This window comes from Octopus bimaculoides, chromosome 27, assembly GCF_046866305.1.
Source record: "Octopus bimaculoides isolate indiv1 chromosome 27, ASM4686630v1, whole genome shotgun sequence".
Taxonomy (NCBI): domain Eukaryota; kingdom Metazoa; phylum Mollusca; class Cephalopoda; order Octopoda; family Octopodidae; genus Octopus; species Octopus bimaculoides.
The window spans coordinates 19,052,461-19,074,264 of record NC_142954.1 but is presented as its reverse complement, the minus strand read 5'-3'; the positions used below and the strand labels follow the sequence as shown (position 1 = coordinate 19,074,264).

General features: G+C 37.0%; 2 protein-coding genes across 2 annotated transcripts in view; both read left to right on the top strand.

The window, feature by feature from the left end:
- Nucleotides 1–9,142, top strand: part of LOC106868991 (uncharacterized) — an 18,505-nt gene extending 9,363 nt beyond the window's left edge. Inside the window, exons 4-5 of the mRNA XM_014914476.3 lie at nt 76–225; nt 8,332–9,142. Of these exons, the coding sequence (XP_014769962.2) occupies nt 76–225; nt 8,332–8,576 (395 nt within the window). The 3' untranslated portion in view covers nt 8,577–9,142. The remainder of the gene's footprint in view (nt 1–75; nt 226–8,331) is intronic.
- Nucleotides 9,143–11,804: 2,662 nt separating this feature from the next.
- Nucleotides 11,805–20,759, top strand: LOC106868981 (serine/threonine-protein kinase ATR). Its single transcript, XM_014914465.3, has one exon. The coding sequence runs from the start codon at nt 12,631–12,633 to the stop codon at nt 20,608–20,610; it is 7,980 nt and encodes a 2,659-aa protein (XP_014769951.2). The 5' UTR covers nt 11,805–12,630; the 3' UTR covers nt 20,611–20,759.
- The last annotated feature ends 1,045 nt before the right edge of the window (nt 20,760–21,804 follow it).

Below are 21,804 nucleotides of genomic sequence, written 5' to 3'. Positions count from 1 at the left end.
AACCGTTCATGGCGAAAAAATTTCACAATTATATATATATATATGTATGTATGTATGTTTTATTCTCTTATTTAGATGGCTGGTCAAAATGGACTCCTTGGTCTGCATGTGATTGTCGTACCAACAAAGTACAACGGTCAAGAACCTGTCAAACAATACCACATCTCTCTGGATGCAACACCTGTAATGGTCCGATCAACTTTGAAGTGAAGGCCTGCAAATGTTGTAAGTATTTCCAAGAAATCTATTTCTATAATTATAGCAGCACAGGTGGTTGATTACCAGAATCATAATATTCTTTGGTGCAGCACGGCTGTGATAAAAAGCTTGCTTGCCACACACATGGTTCCAGGTTCAGTCCTACATTGCAGCATTGTGACCCCAGTACTTTTGTTTTTTTAAGCCTGGTACCTATTCTGTGAAGGCGCATGGCTCAGTGTTTAGAGTACTGGGCTCACAATTGTGAGGTAGTGAGTTTGGGCTGTGTGTTGTGTTCTTGAGCAAGACACTTTATTTCACGTTGCTCCAGTTCACTTAGCTGTAGAAATGAATTGCGACATCACTGTTGCCAAGCTGTATCGGCCCCTTTGCCTTTCCCTTGGATAACATCAGTGATGTGGAGAGGAGAGGCTGGTATGCATGGGCGACTACTGGTCTTCCACAAACAACCTTACCTGGACTTGTGCCTCGGAGGGTAACCTTCTAGGTGTAATCTCATGCTCATTCATGACCGAAGGGGATCTTTACCCTTTACCTATTCTATTGATCTAGTTTGCTGAACCACTAAGTTAGGGAAACTTATAGAAGCCAACACTGGTTGTCAGGTGGTTCTAAGGGACAAACATAGACACAAAGACAAACATAAGGATATGGGTCTAACTGAACAGCACCAATTTCAACTTCTGAGATGGCCTTTTCAATATTGTTTTCCAGCTAACACACATAATTGTATTAGAGTTTTTATTTAATTCTTTTATAATCAACATTTTAAAGATAGTGAAGGGGCAGAATTGTTAGCATGCTGGGCAAAAATGCTTAGCGGTATTTCATCTGTCTTTACGTTCTGAGTTCAAATGCCACAGAGGTCTACTTTGCCTTTCATCTTCTTGGGACCGATAAAATAAGTACCTTTTGAACGCTGGGGTCAATGTAAGTGACTCATCCCCTTCTCCAAAACTGCTGCCCTTGTAGCAAAATTTGAAACCATTATTGTTATTATTATTATCATTATCATTATTATTATCATCATCATCATCATCATCATTATTATTATTATTATTATTTAGGTGAAGAGGTGGCAGAATCATTAGCATGCCAGGTGAAATGCTTAGCGGTATTTCATCCATCCTTACATTCTGAGTTCAAATCTTGCTAAGGTCGACTTTGCCTTTTATCCTTTCAGGGTTGATAAATTAAGTACCAGTTACGCACTGGAGTCGATGTAATCCACTCATCCTCTCCAGCAAAATTTCAGGCCTTGTCCTTATAGCAGAAAGGATTATTATTATTGTTGTTATTATTATTATAATTATTATTATTATTATTATTAAGGCAGACAGCTGATAGAATCATTAGCATGCTGGGAAGAATACTTAGTGGTATTTCATATTTTTATGATCAGAGTTCGAATTCCACCGAGGTCAACTTTGCTTTTCATCCAATTGGGGTTGATAAATTAAGTACCAGATAAGCACTGGAGTTGATGTAATCAACTTACCCCTCCCTTGAAATTTTCTTTATGTGGAATATTTGAAGTCTCTTCTTCTCATATTTTTTACCTCCATTGTAGTGAAGGCAGAGGTATTGTTTTCAGTTGTGTTTGTTTGTTTGTCCATGGACAAGATATCTCAAGAACCGTTGGATGGATTCAGATGAAACTTTCAGGGATGTTTGGCATCATAACTAGTATGAACTGATTTAATTTTGGCATCAATCCGGTACCGGACAAGGATTCTGAATTATTTTTCCTGTTTATTTACTTAATTTTTGAGAGCGGTCAGGTTCATTTTTAGTATTTTCATTTGTGAGAGAGGTCCAGTTTATTTCAGATATTTTCATTTTTAAAATCATCTCTGGCTAACCATTGAGAGGACATTGGCGCTGCCTTGGCGGAGGTTTGTGCTCTCTGGGTGCTCTTGTTTTTATTTAATATGTTTATCTTATTTGTACCCCCACCCACTCCCAATCCTTCAATGTATTCCTTCACACCCTAACCCTGACTCTAATCCTATCCATTCCTACCTGCCTTGAACCTTAAAGGTTCACCCAGATACCCTATCACTACATTTTTGTCACTTTGGCACACACATACACACACACACACAGGTGTGTGTGTGTGTGTGTGTGCCTGTACAAAGACAGCGTGCTCCACTGGATGGGTAATGTTAGTGTGCATATAGGCAGAGTGTAAGTGATTTGAGGGAAAAACTGGGTATATGTAGCATCAGATGTTGTGTGCAAGAGAGAAGACTGCGCTAGTATGGCCATGTAATGCGTATAAATGATGACAGCTGCATCAAAAAGTGTTGCTCTCTCATTGAGGACAAAGCCTGTGGAAGGGGTAGACCCAAGAAGATGTTGGACAAAGTGGTAACAGAGGGGATGATAAGGGACCGAGACTTCTGGTGGTTTGCTGTGCTTGAGAAGACATATCAAGCTAAATAAAATCGTAGTTGTTCCTGCATACAGGTTTGTCCCCTGCATCTCTCATCAGCTGAGTCTGGGGAGTTAGGTGGCCAGATGTAAAGGGTGATGTGGTGGCGAGCTGGCAGAAATGTTAGCACGCTGGGCGAAATGCTTACTGGTATTTCGTCTGCCACTACGTTCTGAGTTCAAATTCTGCTGAGGTCGACTTTGCCTTTCATCCTTTCGAGGTCGATAAATTAAGTACCAGTTACACACTAGGGTCGATGTAATTGACTTAATCTCTTTGTCTGTCCTTGTTTGTCCTCTCTATGTTTAGCCCCATGAGGGCAATAAAGAAATAAGAAACTGTCTGACAGCCCTGACTGGGTTCTGCTGCTTGTGTGGCCTGGTGCAGAGTCCCGTTACCCGACATAGGGTCTTCCAGCAGCTACCCTCTTGACCCAAAGCAGCACTACCTCCTCTAGGCACTTGATGTAGGCCTCCGTGTTAAGCATGAGACCGTATGGGAAGATGAATGGCAGCATAACTTTGCCACATCTAGTGATTACTCCAAACACCATGATGTTGACAGGATGTTTGATTTTTATCACTCTCGGTACATGTCCTCAGATTGCACTGTCCTAGATTGACACCCAAACACACTGAAATGTTCATATTGGAGCTTCTGGCACAAATGCCAAGCAATACAGTATGTCATTTCCAAATTTCTGGCAGAGTGAATTGTGTCATGGTGCTCTTTTTCTCACAGATGGTGCCCAACTGACCCTACTATACTGTGTAGTCAACAAAATCAAAAACAGACAATGCACATGCATGAAATGAAAAATATAAAATGGTGACAATTTACCCATTGCCCCCTGTATATATATATATATATATATATATATATATATATATATATATGCACACACACACAAACACATAATATATATATATATATATATATATATATATATATATATATATATATATATATATATATATATATATATATATATATATTTACACACACAAAGACAAGCAGTCATTTATCAAATCAGTTGACTTTCCGTTGTGTATTGGTCTAGACTTGTCTTTGTGTATCTTTGAGAAATTCCCATTGTTTGCTCAACAATCCACAATTTGACTTGAACAATAGACAGGAAGTGATCCCCCCCACTTCCCATCTACCGTATAAATTTATATTAATCCAATGTTAGCTTAGCAAAGTCAGTGAGGATTCTGATAATCCATGGTTATTGGAAATGTTAGAAGAGCATGGGAGGACAAAGTGCTTTGTGGTATTTAGTTATAATTTGTTGAGTTGTGAGTTCAAATCACATGAAGGTCAATGAAGAGTTTGCATTCATTTTTTTTTTTTCAGGTTTTTCTTTTACCTAGTACTTTTTTCTGTTTTAAAGTCTGGGTCATATTCTACAGATTACTTTTGCTGAACTGTTAAGTTACAAGGATGTAAATAAACTAACACCTGTTGTTAAGCATCTATAATGCTATCTATCCCTCCATCCACATATATATACACAGGCACAGATGTGGGTGTATGGTAAGAAGTTTGCTTCTCAACAACATGATTCCCATTTCACTCCCACAGCATGGCACCTTGGGCAAGTGTCTTCTACTATAGCCTTGGACTGACCAAAGCCTTGCAAGTGGATTTTGGAGATGGAAACTGAAAGAAGCCCATTGTATATATATATATATATATATATATATATATATATATATATATATATATATATATATATATATAAAATTTAATGATGATTCCCATGCATTTCCCTGAGGAGAAGTTTACATTTTTAACATCGCCGATTCCTATGGATCGCATAAATTGTAATTCTTCGAAACATATGTCGGAATAAAGTATGCAGTTATAACATGCGTTTTCTCCATTCTTTAAATTTTAAAATATACTCAAATACCCAAAATATCAAGGAGTTTCTGCCTCACCAACAGGAATTACACCACAGTTATTTTGTGATCTTTACTACCTTGGTTTCTATTAACCCATTTATTCTATCGGAATTATTATTTATTAGGATAGAATAAATACATTTAATTAAATATATATATATATATATATATATATATATATATATATATACTGTGAGTAAACCATAAATCTGAAAGAGAAGCAGACTCTAAGTTACAGAGCAGTAGAATCTAATTACATATATATATATATGTGTATATATATATATATATATATATATATATATATATATATATATATATATATATATATGTATATATGTATGTATATATGTATGTATATGTGTGGGTGTGTGTGTGTGTCTTTGTTTGTCCCTCCACCACTTGACAACTGAACTTGGTGTGTTTACATTTCTGTAACTTAGCGGATTGGCAAAAGAGACCAATAGAATAAGTACTAGGCTTAAAAACAATAAGTCCTGTGGGTTGATTTGTTTGACTAAAACCTTCGAGTAAGTCAGTGCTCCAGTATGACTAAAACAAGTAAAAGATAAAAGTATATATGTATATGTATTATTCTATTCTTTTACACATTTCAGTCACCGCCTTTAGTCAAACAAATCAACCCCAGGACTTATTCTTTGTAAGCCTTGTACTTATTCTATCAGTCTCTTTTGCCGAAACGTTAAGTTACGGGGACATAAACACACCATCATCGGTTGTCAAGTGATGTTGGGGGGACTAACACAGACACAAATACACATACACAAATAGGGCAGATGAGGAAGCGGTACCATGTTGCTATTGGCAAGAAACTCGGGAGGCACATTGCCTTGTGAAGGCCATTGCTAGCTCTCACTGCACACGCAACTGTGTGCTGTCATCTGTTGGCGCACTACAGAATTAATCTGGGAACTTTTTTGAAACCACTTCATCAACAACAACAACTCATAAAAGACACATTGATATTTCTTAACATATCTTTGTATTGTTTAACATAAACTTGAGTGTTGCTTAGATTGTTTCAACGAAGATATGATATTGATTATCAATAACAACAACAACAACAACAATGACAGTAGTAGTAGTAGTAGTGGTGATAATGGTGGTGGTGGTGGTGGTGGTGGTGGTGAGGTAGTTATAGTTGTTGAAGTAGTAATAGTAGTGGTAGTGGTGGTGGTGTTACTGATGGTAGTAGTAGTAGTTACTGAAGTAGTCACTGGACTGTGGCCATGTTGGAGCATTGCCTTAAAGGGTTTTGGTCAAACAAGTTGACCTCAATAGTTATGTATGTTTTAATTTTTAAAACTTGGTCCTTATTCCACAAGTCTTTTTTTCAGAAATGCTAAGTTACAGGGACATAAACAAACGAACACTAATTGTCGAATGGAAGAAACACACACACACACACATTCATCATCATCATCATCGTCTTCGTTTAACTGTCTGCTCCCCATGCTGGTATGGGTTGGACAATTTGACATGGAGCTGGCTTGCAGGGAGCTGTCCAGACTCCACCTGTCAGTTGTGGCATGGTTTCTACACCTGGATACCCTTCCTAATGCCATTTATATATATATATATATATATATATATATATATATATATATATATATATATATATATATATATATATATATATATATATATATATATATATATATTCGAGCTGTAGAAACTCTGCCAAATTAGATTGGAGCCTGGTGTTGCCATCCGGTTTCACCAGTCCTCAGTCAAATCATCCAACCCATGCTAGCATGGAAAGCAGACGTTATACGATGATGATGATGATGATGATGATATATATATATATATATATATATATATATATATATATATGTGTGTGTGTGTGTGTGTGTGTATGTATGTATATATATATATATATATATATATATATATATATATATATATATATATATATATATATATATGTGTATGTATGTATGTATTCCATAGAACTCAACAAATTTGTTAAAAATGAAGAAGAGAAGATGTTAAAATTTGAAAGAATCTTAGTGCATGCATATGATCATTTCAAACAGCATTATTAACATGTAAATTCATGGTAGAATAATTAAATTAATTTGATTAAATTAAATTAATTACATATCACTGTTCACCTCAGTGCAAGAATTATAAACAAAAAATTATTATTATTACAGAAGACTTGATGAAAGGAATAGCAGAGAACAAATTCAGATGTACATATTTATCCTTATGAAAATTGAGAATGTGAGTCTAGTTGTGTATAAACTAAAACTGAGGCAGTTAACGGTTATTTGAAAAGGTTTTAAGAGATGTTCCCTCTATAGAAGTAGATAAGTAATTCTAAATCCAAGTAAGTCATTTATTAGAGGAAATTTTATAGAGATGTCCAATGGAAAGGTATAGTCACGTCTGAATTAGGATATGACTTGACAGTTATAAGTAATATTAGGTATGGTGTACATGAAAAAAATTTTTTTTTTTGTGTAGGAATGAAATTAAACTAGTGAATGTAGTATATAGGAGGCTGCTAGAATGCAATGAGAATAAGTGTTAGGTAAAGAAATGCTTGAAGAGCGACATATAATGGAGTTGTGTTAGTGTAGGAACATATATTCGTTTGTGTGTATTATATATAAGGTAAGAAAATAAAAAATAGGAAGTTAGTTGTTAATAGTACAGAATTAAGATAGTAAATACTTGCTGTGGCTATAAATATTAAAAAAACATTAAGAGGTATAATAGATGTTGTAAAACTTAAAATTAACAATGTAGGGGAGATAATATAGCTAGGAAAATGATAGTAAACATTTTAAAATTATAATTATTGATATTTAGCAGGTTGTCTATGTTTATGTATAAATAAAAATGTGAGTTGATAAGCTAGCTTGGCATAAAGTGAGAGGGAAGAATATAGTAATATTATGTAAGTAATGAGTGTTTAAGTAATAGAAGGTTATTGTGCATTGTGAATATAAGAAAAAAATTTTATTTATGGAGTAGTGGGTGCACATAAGTATATTGAATATACAAAATAGTTCATATATAATGTAATATATATATAAAAAAAAATCTTATAAGGGAAAAGAATTAAAAAAATTTTAAAGGCGTAGGAGTGGCTGTGTAGTAAGTAGCTTGCTTACCAACCACATGGTTCCAGGTTCAGTCCCACTGCGTGGCACCTTGGACAAGTGTCTTCTACTATAGCCTCAGGTCGACCAAAGCCTTGTGAGTGGATTTGGTAGACTGAAACTGAAAGAAGCCCGTCGTATATATATATATATATATATATATATATATATATATGTATATGTATGTGTGTGTCCCTAACATCACTTGACAACCGATGCTGGTGTGTTTATGTCCCCGTAACCTAGCGGTTCGGCAAAAGAGACCGATAGAATAAGTACTAGGCATCCAAAGAATAAGTCCTGGGGTCGATTTGCTTGACTAAAGGTGGTGCTCCAGCACCAAGTAAAAGAGTAAAATATCTCTATATATTAACCCTTTCTATGGAATTCAATTATTAATCCTCAAATACTCTGCACATCACTTTATCTTACACTATATTGATATATATTTGTTATTTAACCATCTCCTCTGGGACTATAGCAGAAGATACTTTCCCAAGGTGCTGTACTGTGCAATGGGACTGAAACCCAAACCACAAGGCTGCAAATCAAGCTTCTTAATTACATTCTGATGATATTCATAAGTAAATGAAAGAAGAAATCTTTATGCTAATTTCTCTTTTTTTTTCTTTTTCAGCTAGCAGAAAGATGAAGTTCCAGAAATTTCCTTGGAAGAATGCTCCCAAGAAATTTCTTCCTTCTCCAATTGGAGTTTCCAGTCTCCAGGGCTGTGCAAGCATTTGCTTTGAGAATCAAAACTGCAGCAGTTTTGTTAAAGAGAAAAACGAATGTCACTTATTCACAGATCTTAAGGGTGTCGGTCAGCCGAATAACTATTCATTTACATATGGTTATAGACTAACAGAGTACAATGGAAATTAGTAATTTGTAATTTGAATGTTGCTTTAATGAAAATGATTAAAATATATTGAAAGTTTGTTTTTAACAGTGGAATTTGAAGCAGATAAAGCTATATAACTTGTAGATAAAGTTAGAAATAATTCTCCATGTAGATAGAAAAAGTTTTAAAATGCCTTCAACATTTTCTTTCCAAATAGGTTTTTCTCATTCTATTATTTATAGTTTTATCTAAAGTGGTGAACTGGTGGAATTGGTAGTGGTTCAGCCAAAATGCTCGGCTCTATTTCTTCCCAGCTCTTTACGTTCTGGGTTCAAGTTCTACTGAGGCCGACTTTGCCTTTCGTCCTATTGGGGTTGGTAAAATAAGTACCAGACAAGCACTGGAGTTGATGGAATCGATGACTAGCCTGCTCCTTCCTTAGTGGCATTTCTTCTGGATTTTTGGTTCCAGGATTGATAAGATAAGTACCAGTTGAGAACTAGGGTTGATGTAATTGACAACTAGCCCCCTCCTTCAAAATTTCAGGTCTTTTGCTTATACTAGTAAGAATTTTATATATATATATATATATATATATATATATATATATATATATATATAATCATAAATATACAGGGATTAGCAATTGAGTTGCTTCTCCAACATACTGAAAATTTAGAAATAGCAGTCAAAGAACTACTGATTCTAAACTACAAATTTTTCTCTAAAACGGATGGCGATATTTATGGCACACATAAATACCGCCATAAATATCGCCATCCGTTTTAGAGAAAAATTTTTTAGAGAAAAATTTTTAGAGAAAAATTTGTAGTTTAGAATCAGTAGTTCTTTGACTGCTATTTCTAAATTTTCAGTATGTTGGAGAAGCAACTCAATTGCTAATCCCTGTATATTTATGATGATAAATGGTCTTACCGATAAAGGTTTTTTTCATACTGAACTACTTGGCAAAATTGTTAATTATTAATTCTATTATTAATTGACGATTCCCTGCCCTTATTCTTGTATATATATATATATATATATATATTGATGGGAAGGACAACAAAAGAAAGAGACCTCGATATTATGCAAATAGAGGAATTTATCTGTAAAAATATGACACTTATTCAGTAGCTATGATAAAACTCCGAGTTTCGGATACCGGAGTGGGAACCCACGCCGCCATCTCTTCAGTTATCTGGTCATTTTTCACAGGAATTTTCAATGGCCGGATAACTGAAGAGATGGTGGCGTGGGTTCCCACCCTGGCATCCGAAACTCGGAGTTTTATCATGGCTACTGAATAAGTGTCACATATTTTTACAGATATATATATAAATACAGTGTATATTTAAACACATAAGAGGTATCCATCATAGGATTCCCTCACGCTAGAAAGAACAGCTAAGTTCCAAACCACTATTAGGAATAAAATTTTTAAAGGAATGAAAAATAAAAATATTTACCATCAGGAATTAGTTGGTAAATGTTTTTATTTTTCATACTCTTCAAAGTTTTATCCCTAAATAGTGATATGGAATTTAACTGTTCTTTCTAGCATGCAAGGAATCCTATGATGGATACCTCTTATATGTTTAAATGTACTCTGTATTTATATGAAGAAAAATATATAGTCTATGGACTAAATTTTTACATGCTAGGCCACTGGTGGTAGAAATTTCTAATATTTCTATTACTCTTCGATATTCTTGATATATATATATATATATATATATATATAATCAAAATAAGCAACAAGGATATTCAAAGTTAATGCAGTATGATCGTTTCATGTGACTCCATTTATTTAAGCAATGCGAGCATTACATTAAATGTAAAATGCAGAGCAATCTTCAGCTGCACAAAGATACAGAAAATTTATTGAAATTTCATTTCAGTAGAAGGACATATTATTGTAACTACATTTAAACACTCCAAGTGGGAAGGAAGAATACAAAAAACAATTTTGACTTAGCCAGTAATTACTAGCCTGTTTGGTCTGGCTAAGTCAAAATGTTTTTTTTTTTTGTATTCTTCCTTTCTACTTGGAGAGTTTAAATGTAGTTATAAAAATATGTCCTTCTGTTGAAATGTAATTTCAGTAAATTTCTGTATCTTTGTGCAGCTGAAGATTGCTCTGCATTTTACATTTGATGTAATGTTCACATTGCTTAAATAAATGGAGTAGCATGAAACAATCGTACTGCATTAACTTTGGATATCCTTGTTGCTTATTTTGATATGTATATATATATATATATATATAAGATGGTCAGCTGGCAGAACTGTTAGCGCATCAGACAAACTACTCTGTGGTATTTTTTCTGGCTCTTTTGTTCTGGGGTTAATAAAATAGGTACCAGTTGAGCACTGGAGCCAACGTAATCAAATTTCCCCTTCCCCTCAAAACTGTTAACCTTGTGCCAACATCAGAAAGAATTATTTATAACTTTATCCACTTTGAGTTATACTGTTAATAAATGAATTATTTCACATTCTCTTGAAGTTTCTAACTTTTTTTGACATAGCTTGTGGAAGTTTATAAAGCTGATGCAACACACACCTCTTTTTTCTCCCAAGTGTCTGTGAAAAAAAACATATAAACAAAGCCATTTTAAAAAAACAAGTAGTTCTTGGTTTTATTACAGTCCATCCTGGGTTTAACTTGTTGAATGTGAATTACTTTGTAAAACTTTGCTTTGTGTTAAACATTGCTTTGTGTTAAACATTGCTTTAAGGAATAAAGGCTTCAATGAAAATTGTAAACTTGTCTCAGAATCTGTGAATTATTCAGTCTTCTTAACTTTCTGCTGTTTTTACAAACCATTGACCTATTATTAGGTGGTTCCGGTACCATATCAGTTTTTTGTGCTAGAAGAGACTACTAGACCATTCTCTATCTTTGGAGAAAGGGACTCTTTAAGTGTTTCCCCATGACCCTTCTCATGGTGCAATGTTACCAATTCCTGCAGTCTCAGGTTCTTTTACTTTAGCCTCAGGTTGGCTCATGTTTTGTAAGTGAAATTGTGCAGAAGTCTGTGGGAAGAATTGAACCTGTAATTCTAAGATCCAGTCTTGTCACATACTGAATCCCATTGAGTCTTAATTGAGAACTACATCAAAAGTAAAATACATATATCTGTGGAATATTCAGCCACTTATGCATTAATTCTTTGAAATTGCTTGGTCACCTGACAGCATGGCCGCAGTAAAATGACTGAAACAAGTAAAAGAGAAAAAGAGTAAAAAGTATCAAATTTGGATCGGACACACACACACACACACGTATGAGTGTGTATTTGTGTTTGTCTCCCAGAACTGCTTGACAAACGGTATTGATTTGTTTACCTAGCCATTCAGCAAAACGAGACTGACAGAATAGGTACCAGGCTTTAAAAAAAGGTACTGGCGTCGATTCATTCGACCAGAAATCCTTCACGGCAGATAAAAAAAAAAAAAGAATTATGTCTTTTTCAGAAAGTTACGCCGAAATAAAATCGGTAGCAAACCAATCTGAAGTCATGTCATACGTGAATCAATACGAATTAATGTGCTTTTTCTTTTTTTCTCTCATTCATTTCATTTTATTTTGAAATGCTGGGATGAGAACCGCCCATTACTTGGTTTTGCTCCGAGGAGAAAACGAAATGACGAAACTAAGGGAGGTGACTCTAAATTGTTTATGTATTAAATGCGGAAATGGCGGCAAATGTCAGCTCAGCCTCGTGGTTCCGTCAAAAACACCAGGTAAACACTGAGTTAATATAAACTAAAAAAAACATTCTCTAAATAGGATCGTAATGTTGGGACATCGGCAAAAATCTTAGCCGAGTACCTTTCAGAAGGAAAACGTACCTTGCTTTCATTTAATTTATTTATTTTGTCTTGTGTTGTCTTTCTGTTCAAATAAGAATCTTTTGTTAATGATGTGATGTAGCTTTAAAAAGCCTTACGATGATTTCTTTTTAAATTATTGATGGAGGAAAATGAACAGTTCTTGATTAATTCTTCTCGATAGTCTTTTGAAAGAGTGATATAATAATAAATTCATACACACTCAACAGAAAGTGTCATATTTTCATTCTAATCGTCATGGCATCTACTATGGATTTCAATCTGTTGTTAGAATTACTCAAGAAATACAAGACCACCAGCGACACAAGTCAATTGACACATGCCATGTTACATATTGGTCAGTCTCTCTATGATCTCGACTCGGTGGCCAAAAAACTTGCCGGCCCCACTGCATCTATGTGTCATTTCTTGCTGAAAATTACCTCAGACATCTTAGACGAGTTTAAATTTACCAAGAACCAGCAGCCTAGCCAAGACTCACCTGACGAATGTGAAGCATTTATGTATTGGTTCACATCCCAGCTTCTCAGCCTCTTCACTCACCCCGGCTGCCACCAGCTCCATCCGAAATGTGTCACCTTGATTGTCCAGTTTCTTAATAGTTTGAAGATAAACGAACCTTACCTGTACCATAAAATCCTTGAGAAACTGGCCTGTTGTCTTAGTGAACTTGCAGTCTCTGAGTCTTCTGGATTGGAATCTACCGACGAAAATAAACCGATTGTTTTGAATCTTTTTAACGTAGATTTACGCCTGATTTCTAATTTTTTACCTCCGTCTGAACAGAACACAGAAATACGCCAAGCTGTTATTAAACTGGGTTGTGAGTCATGTGAGATCCTGCAAGGCAATTTGACGTTAGTGTTCTCACAACAGGTTAGATACTTAAATGGCGGGTGGAATACTCGACTGCTGTCTGTTTTGTGTCCCAGTCTTTTAGCCCAGATCGAATATGGAGACGTCCCATTGAAAGCTGCTTCGTTACAAGTTATTGAACAGTTGTTGCTTCTTCATGGCATACCGGAATTTGAGCAGTTGGAGTATCTTGTAGCAGTTCTGGTAGCGATTCCACCGATGATGTATGGAGACCAGGCAGAACTAACATCAAAAGAATTGTCTCTAATGGAGACGGCCTATGTTAAGACCCTTAATGCCCTACTCAAAGCTGATTCTTCTGGTATTGGCAATCATTTAGACATAGCTAATTTGGACCTCATGTTAAACAAGTTTATAGAATTTATGAGTCTTTGTGGATGGCTTCAGAAGTTGCAGCAAGAACCATCTGCTGATATGTGTAGTGCTGTCAGCTCATTTCTCAACCATATTTTGACTAAGTTAAAGCAAATTCAAAATATATTTGATTCAGTTTACAGCCCAGTTATTAACGTTTTAAAGGAGAAGCTATGTCATTTGCTTGGCAGGGTTTACAACAAAGAATTTTTGGTGCAGAACTTATGTTTGTTGGTGTCTTGGGAAATGGAATCCTCTTGTCTCAATGAAAATGATTTGTCTAAGGAAACTGAAGAACATCAGCCCAAAAAAGCTAAATTGCCATATCTCCCTCATTTGAAAAGCAAAACCAGCAACAATAGCAGGAAAAAAATAACTCCAGAAGATAAATCAAAACTGTTCATGGAAATCAAGCGGAAGCTAGAAATGTTCAAAGGAAAGTCACACAACGACAGCAGTGGGGTGTTGTGTATGTTAACTGGTGTACAGGTTATTGTGGAAGTATCAGTACTGTTATTCCATTCTTTCAAAGACAATCCTTTGCAGAAGAAAACTAAAGACGGTCAACCAAAAGTTTACAGTACTGACCAGAAATTCACAGAATGGCTCTCTAAAGAGGAATTAACAGAAATCTCTTATCTATGGAAGAATTTGTTTTCTCTTTGCACAAGTCTTCAGAATGCTGATGAATCTAAGGTCAAGGAACTTTTGAATTGTAGTCTTCAGGTAATTGCAAAATCTGTTGCTGCTTTGTTGATTGTGAAAGATTTCAGTGCTGCAGTGCCGGAATTGGTAAGTGAGTTTGTTGTGTTACTTTCTTTACCATGGCTTGCCAACAATGCTTCCTGGCTTGATCTACATTCAGCTGACCTGAAACCAATGTTGGAGATCAGTGGCCGATTGTCTCCGCTCTTAGATGACCTCACATGCCAAATATGTATGGAAGTTTTGTGCTGGATCCCCAAATATATTGCTGGTCAGTGGCGTTGTCACATCTACAAATCAGTTTTAGCTAATAATTTAAGCCTTCCGTTGATACTGCAGGGAATTCGCTCCTCTGTTGTTTTATTACATACTCTTGGAGACAACTATGCTCACCTCATGACTGAGTTGATCTTGCCATTATTTAACATGAAGAATCCCACTGTTGACAACAGTTTGGCATCAGTGTTTGGTGAACTTGTTTGTGTTCTGTCAGGAGAGACTGAAATTTGCCAGAGTAATTCATTTGACTCAAATGGTGGTGAAGTAAACATCTTTGACCTTTTCAAGTTGAAATGTAAGCAGTGTGATGATGCTAAGACAAGTCATAAGATGTTGGTCAGTCAGACCAAGTTGCCGATCATACAGGAGATGTTTGTTTGTTTTTCTGGTTACAAAGACATCAGTGATACAGCATATCGGACGGCTCTTGCACACAGTCTGCTTCGTGTCTATAACCACGTAGAGATAAAACTCACTGAACACTGGGCTCTTAACTTGCTAAATTACTCACTGCAATTAATTAATGATCCAGATTACGATATTTGCATTTTATTCAGCAACTGCTGTTGGAATCTGATCAAAGTCTCTGGTCTTGATGTTGCAAATATTGTCTTTGAGAAACTGAAGAATTCTTTGGCAGATTTAAAAGACACGAAAAGTGTGAAGCTACAGAAATCGATCCTGATGACAGTTGGGCTGCTTGGTAAATATTCAAGTGGTCCTCTTCTCTTGGACGTCACTCTGTTCCTTTTGGAAAACATAGTTTCTGATGTTCCTGTCTCCAGCGCTGTGGCCTACATGCAACTTCAGGGCATTTCAAGAGCTAAAAAAGCAGGTGAGAAACCTTTTAATATATTTATGAATTACCAACAACCTATCTGTATGTTCCTGGTCAAGACAATGGATGAATCCTGTAAATTAAACATTGGTAAAACAGCTGAACAGAAACTGAAAGAGGTCAGTAATGTGTTTGATTATGTGGACATCAGAGCCTTCATACATAGCACCGAGAGATTTCTACTTCCCCAATTGGTTGCTATGGCTTCCCCGACAGCATCATCTCTGATAAAGCTTCTTGCTACACTTTTACAAGTGCCAAGTCGCAAGAAGCTACTAATTTCTTCCACGAAATACATTTTTTCTTATCTCATTCGACATCACAATGAACAGGAAATTGCAAAAGCCCTCCAGTTCCATTTTGCCGAGACTGAAATTGAGCTAACTTACCTGCTTCGCATTGACTTCCAACGAGTCCATAACGAACTCCTGCTCTACCTGAGTACTAATTATGCTGAAGTCTTCAAAGGTTTACAGCGTCTCTGCTCCTATGATGATTTCTATCGTGGACAGATAGCCACGACAGAAGATATGGCCAACTATCTCCAACCTCGATTACTTGGAATTTTGGCTTTCTTCGATTCTCAATTATTGATATCTAGCATTCCAATTGAAGAGAAAAGACTCACGTTGGATAGTTTAAATTCCATCATCCAGCTAATGGGAGCAAAACACATCACTTTTGTGAGATACAAAATTATGAATACACTCCGAATTAGTCTACGATTTGATGAGAAAGATTTCCTGGCAATAGCTTGTCAAGCGTGGAACTCGTTCATTCGAAGCGTGGAATTGCCAGCTCTGGGTGACATGTTGTCACCGATATCTGCCACTCTTTTACCGTTGATTCAACAACTTCCTGCACAATCTGCTGAGATCTTCAACTACCTCATCATCGAGAACAAAGACGCTTTGTGTAGTCACTTCCAAGAAATATATTTTTTACCCGACATTCCAGAATTGTCCAATGTGAATTATGTTTTGAAACAATATTCCAGTAGTCTTTCTAGCCAATCAGACTTAAGAACAAAGATAACTCATACGTTACGTGGTGTGACACACGAAAGCTTGGATGTCCAAATTCATGCTTTGTCAAATTTGAGGAATTTACTTCACAGCAGTCAAAGACAACTGCATCAGTACATGCTTGACAACGAAACTGCAGATCCAATAGTATCGCAGTTGATCTCTGTGCTTTTGTCTGTTTGCAAAGTTCCGGATCACAGGGTTCGATGTCTGATTGGAGATTGTCTTGGAGAGATTGGTGCTATCGATCCTGGACGCCTCGAGTTGACGTCAAATAATCCAAAAGAAGAAATGGCCAAATTCCAAGCAAGTACTGAAGACGATAATTTTGCTATTGGAATTATAAATGAAATAATCCGTGCTTTTCTTGCAGCTACTGAAACGAGGGTGCAGGATTGTGCATCACTAGCTTTGCAAGATCTTTTGCAAATTTATAAAATAAGTGACAAACCTGAAGAAAATAACGAGCATGGTTCTGAACGAAGACTTTGGAATCGTTTTCCAGAGCATGTCCAAGAAATATTACAACCTTTGCTTAATTCCAAGTATATTTCATCATCATCTTTTAGCTGGGATAATCTTCAGAAACCAATTTATGGCAGCATGAAGGGCAGCAAGTACAAGGAATGGATATGTATCTGGACCACTTATTTGTCTTCAAGAGTCCAGCAGAACCACCCATTACGTGTGTTTCAAGTATGCAGTCCTATAACACGATATGATCCTTCAATTGCTTTATATATACTGCCACATGTTGTCACGCAAGTCTTGCTAGATGGCACTGAAGGGGACATCCAAGACATCTATAATGAGATCATGGAAGTGTTGCACCAAATAAGGAAGTCGGACACTCGACAGGGTAGTGTAACTGATATGCGCCACATGTGTGCCCAAACTATTTTCTCTGTTCTTGATTATTTATCGAAATGGAGGACAAACAGGGCACAGCTTAAGGTAGCTGAAATGCCTATATCTAAGGAACCAGTGTATCTCAAAGACTCCAGTTACAGAACAGTAAATGCGTTCTTGAATCACATCCCACAAGATGTTCTTGCAGAAGCTTGCTTCAATTGCAATGCATTCACACGTGCATTGATGCACTTTGAACATTTCATCAGAAACAACGATTGCAATATCCAACAACATCTCGATCTGTTGCAACGCATCTATGTTGCTTTAGACGAACACGATGGCGTAGCAGGAGTTGCGGCCATTCGGCAAGCACAGCCGACCCTTGTGCAACAGATTTTAGCCCATCAGAGTATTGGCCAGTACCAAGATGCGGAGGCTTGTTACGAAAGAGCTGTTCAGTTAGAACCTGAAGAAATCTCTCATCACCATGGTTGGCTGCGGAGTTTGATGGAATTGGGTCAGCTGAACAAAGCTCTTCTTCATGCTGATGGCATCATTGCTAACCATCCTTCATGGAGCACACAACTGAACACCTATCGTGTTGAGGCCACATCTAAACTCGGAGATTGGAGCAAACTGGAATCTTATGTGAAGCTGGAGAAAGAAAGCAACGACTGGGTTGTGAGCTTGGGGAAAATTCTTTTGGCCATCAAGGACCGACACGAAGAGAGCTATCAGAAGCATATGAATAGTGCATGTATAGAAATAATGGGGCCGTTATCGGCAGCTAGCATGGAAAGTTTCTCATATCTTCGAGGTTATGAATACATTGTACGATTACATATGCTCAATGAGATTGAGCAGGCGAAAAAAATTATATTTGACTCCAAGACTCTGCTCAAACGGAGCAAAAGCAAGCAACAAAGTTCATCTGATTCTGTGAGCCTCGATGAACTCTTATTGCAGTGGGATGCACGTTCAAAGCTGATGCAGTCTCCTTTTCGCATCCAGGAACCTGTACTCACTTTACGACGTACCCTCATCACACTGGAAAGCTGTTCCAATTGTTCCCCGCAGATAGGGAAATGGCTCCTCGATACAGCAACAGCTGCCCGTGAAGCCGGTTATCTCCAAACAGCATATGGCTCCCTCATTCAAGCAGCTTCCTCCAATCTGCCTGAATATTGCCTGGAGAAAGCTAAATGGTTCTGGGAAAAGGGGCAGAATGATCAAGCTCTCTCCTGCCTTGAAAAAGGCATGGCCGAGCATTTCCCTGATCTGAATCAACTGAAAAGAGACATGTCAAGGAGCTCCAAAAAAAAACTGTTCACCTATGCTCAGGCGCAGTTGTTGTACACACATTACTGCGACGAGACTTCCAACACGGATAGCAACACTGTACTGAAGCAGTATCGTGATGTCACAGACTCATGTTCGGAATGGGAAGATGGCTACTTCTTCCTTGCTAAATACTATGACAAAATGAAGAACAACTTGATAGACGACAACGAAAACTCAGTGAAGCAAGGAGAGTTCAATATATTTGTTGTGAAGAATTACGGGACATCACTGCAGTACGGAAATCAATACATTTATCAATCTCTTCCAAGGCTTCTTAGTCTGTGGCTGGATTATGGTTCAACTGTTGTTCAGTCAGAGCTCCGTGACCAGACATCTAATCAAACATCGCACATACAAAAATTGCAGTCTCAGAAAACCATTCTGCAGAATTTGAATAAAGTGATCGAACAAATAAGTCGCAAACTGGCACCGTATCAACTCTTCACGGCTTTTTCACAGCTCATCTCTCGCATCTGTCATGCAAACTCAGACGTGTTTCGCCACCTGGTGAAAATAATTGCAAAACTACTGTATACATTCCCTGCTCAAGCTGTTTGGATGTTGATGGCTGTCTCAAAATCGTCCTATCCAAAACGAGTAAAGAGATGCCAAGAGATATTCAACCAAGCGAAACTGATGAAGGAAGAACTTGGCAAGTTCTTACTCGATGCCAATAAACTTACAGAACGTCTGCTGGAATTGTCTGAGCGCCACTGTCCAGACACTCAGCCTTTGAGTTTGTCCCTACACTTCAAGTCACTAAAACGTCTCCTTGATGACCCTAATTTCAGCAATATAATTGTCCCCTTGCAATCTTCAATGACGGTTACTTTACCCATGACGAAAACTGATAATAAAGTCGACCATGATCCTTTCCCGGGTGACACTGTTTACATCAGCAGTTTTGAAGATACAATTGAGATCTTACCTTCATTACAGAAACCAAAGAAGATCACAATCAAAGGTAGTGATGGTCACCTGTATGTAATGATGTGTAAACCAAAGGACGACTTGAGAAAGGATTGTCGTTTGATGGAGTTTACTACGATCGTCAACAAGTTCCTACGCAAAGACCCTGAGGCCAGAAAGCGACAGCTTCATATACGCACGTACACTGTGATTCCACTGAACGAAGAATGCGGCATCATAGAATGGGTGAACAACACAAGTGGTCTGCAGTATATATTACGCAAATTGTACCGCGAAAAGGGGTTACAAATCAGTAATCGGGAGTTGAAGAATCACATCCCAGCTCTTCAGGCACCGCTTGAAAGGAAACTAGAACTGTTCAAAATGCTCCTTAATCTTCATCCCAGCGTGTTCTACGAATGGTTCCTGCGGACATTTCCAGACCCGACAGCTTGGTACAATTCTAGACTGGCATACGCCCGAACCTCTGCTGTGATGGACATGGTTGGGTATATCCTTGGACTTGGGGACAGACACGGTGAGAACATACTGATGGACTCCACAACCGGTGACTGTGTCCATGTCGATTTCAATTGTCTCTTCAATAAAGGGGAGACGTTCGAGTGGCCCGAGCGCGTACCATTCCGCTTGACCAACAACATGGTCAAAGCTATGGGACCAATGGGATATGAAGGAATTTTCCGACAGGCATGTGAAGTGACCCTTAAAATACTACGGAACCAAATGGACCCTCTGATGAGTGTCCTAAAACCATTTATTTATGACCCTCTTGTTGAGTGGCAGAAACTGACCAAGGGCCAAAGATCACACCAAGTCAGTTCTGGTGAGATTACCAATGAGCAAGCAATGACCCATGTCCAAATGATTGAGCATCGCATGAGAGGGATCCACGCATCAAAGACGAAACCAAGGGGCCTGCCCTTATCTGTTGAGGGTCAGGTCAACTATTTAATTCATGAGGCAACCAATGAAAAACTCTTGTGCCAGATGTATATTGGATGGGCCCCATACTTGTAGAAAAACACTGGTTCTGCTCAAATTATTCTCCTTCCCAATAATTGCAAAAGGGAAATTTATTAATGAATGAATATCCTCAACAAAAGTAATGAGATCTTCCACTGCATAATGAACTGTTCCATATGAAAAAAAGGACTTGTATAAAAAAAAAAAAATTCCTTTCTGTTTCGCATACATGTATATACGTAAAACCACACTCAACAAGCACATGCAGACATACACACAGACTAATATACATACAACTGTATACATATACATGTTCAGTGAGCACATACTAACATGCACAAATACAGACATGTATATGTGTGTGTATACATATATACATGTATATATATATATATATATATATATATATATATATATATATATATATATATATATATATATATATATATATATATATACACACACACACGTAGATACACAAATACTTTCACATGCACTAATACACATAAACATATACACACAAAGATGCTCATATATGCATGTGTATACACACACACACATACACACAAACAATCACCAATGCCATGTTGCTTTCTTGAAAAAAAAAAAATTGTCATATTTTGGAAAACAAAAACTATTTTTATATTGAAATAAATCCAGATTGTTCTGATGAGTTTATTAGTGACATCTCTCTCATACATCTTTCCTGTTAGTTTTCTCATCCTTTCTACCTTCCATACTTCTCTCTCTGCCTGTCTTCTCACCTTCCTCTCTACCTTTCATATACTCTTTCTCTGTCTCTCACACATCTTCACCTGTCTGTCTTTTCATCCTCTCTCTTTCATACACTCGTTTTCTTTCTCTCTCTCTCTCTCTCTTATGTACCTTTAATCCTTTCCCTCTCACATATACTTTTTTTTTGGACCTGTCAGGTCATCCCATAAGTTCTGTCCGAATTTTGAATAAAGAAAACACGTGATCAAATGTTATATTTAATCATCAGTGTACTTTCCCTGATTATCTATGACTTCCTTCCATCTATTTACAAGCTTTTTAATCCTATCAATGTAAAACTCTTTTGGTTTCAAAGCAAAGAACTCTGAAATGTCAGTTTCAACCTCCTCCTGGCTTGCGAAAGTTATGTCCCCCAAATGATTCTGTAAACTACGAAACAAATGGTAGTCTGAAGGAGCAAGGTCGGGAGAATAAGGTGGATGAGGAATTTTTTCCCAACCAAGCTCTTCAATC

What these genes read in the sequence shown, in the direction of transcription:
- LOC106868981 (XM_014914465.3), top strand. Translation starts at nt 12,631, where the DNA reads ATGGCATCTACTATGGATTTCAATCTGTTGTTAGAATTACTCAAGAAA.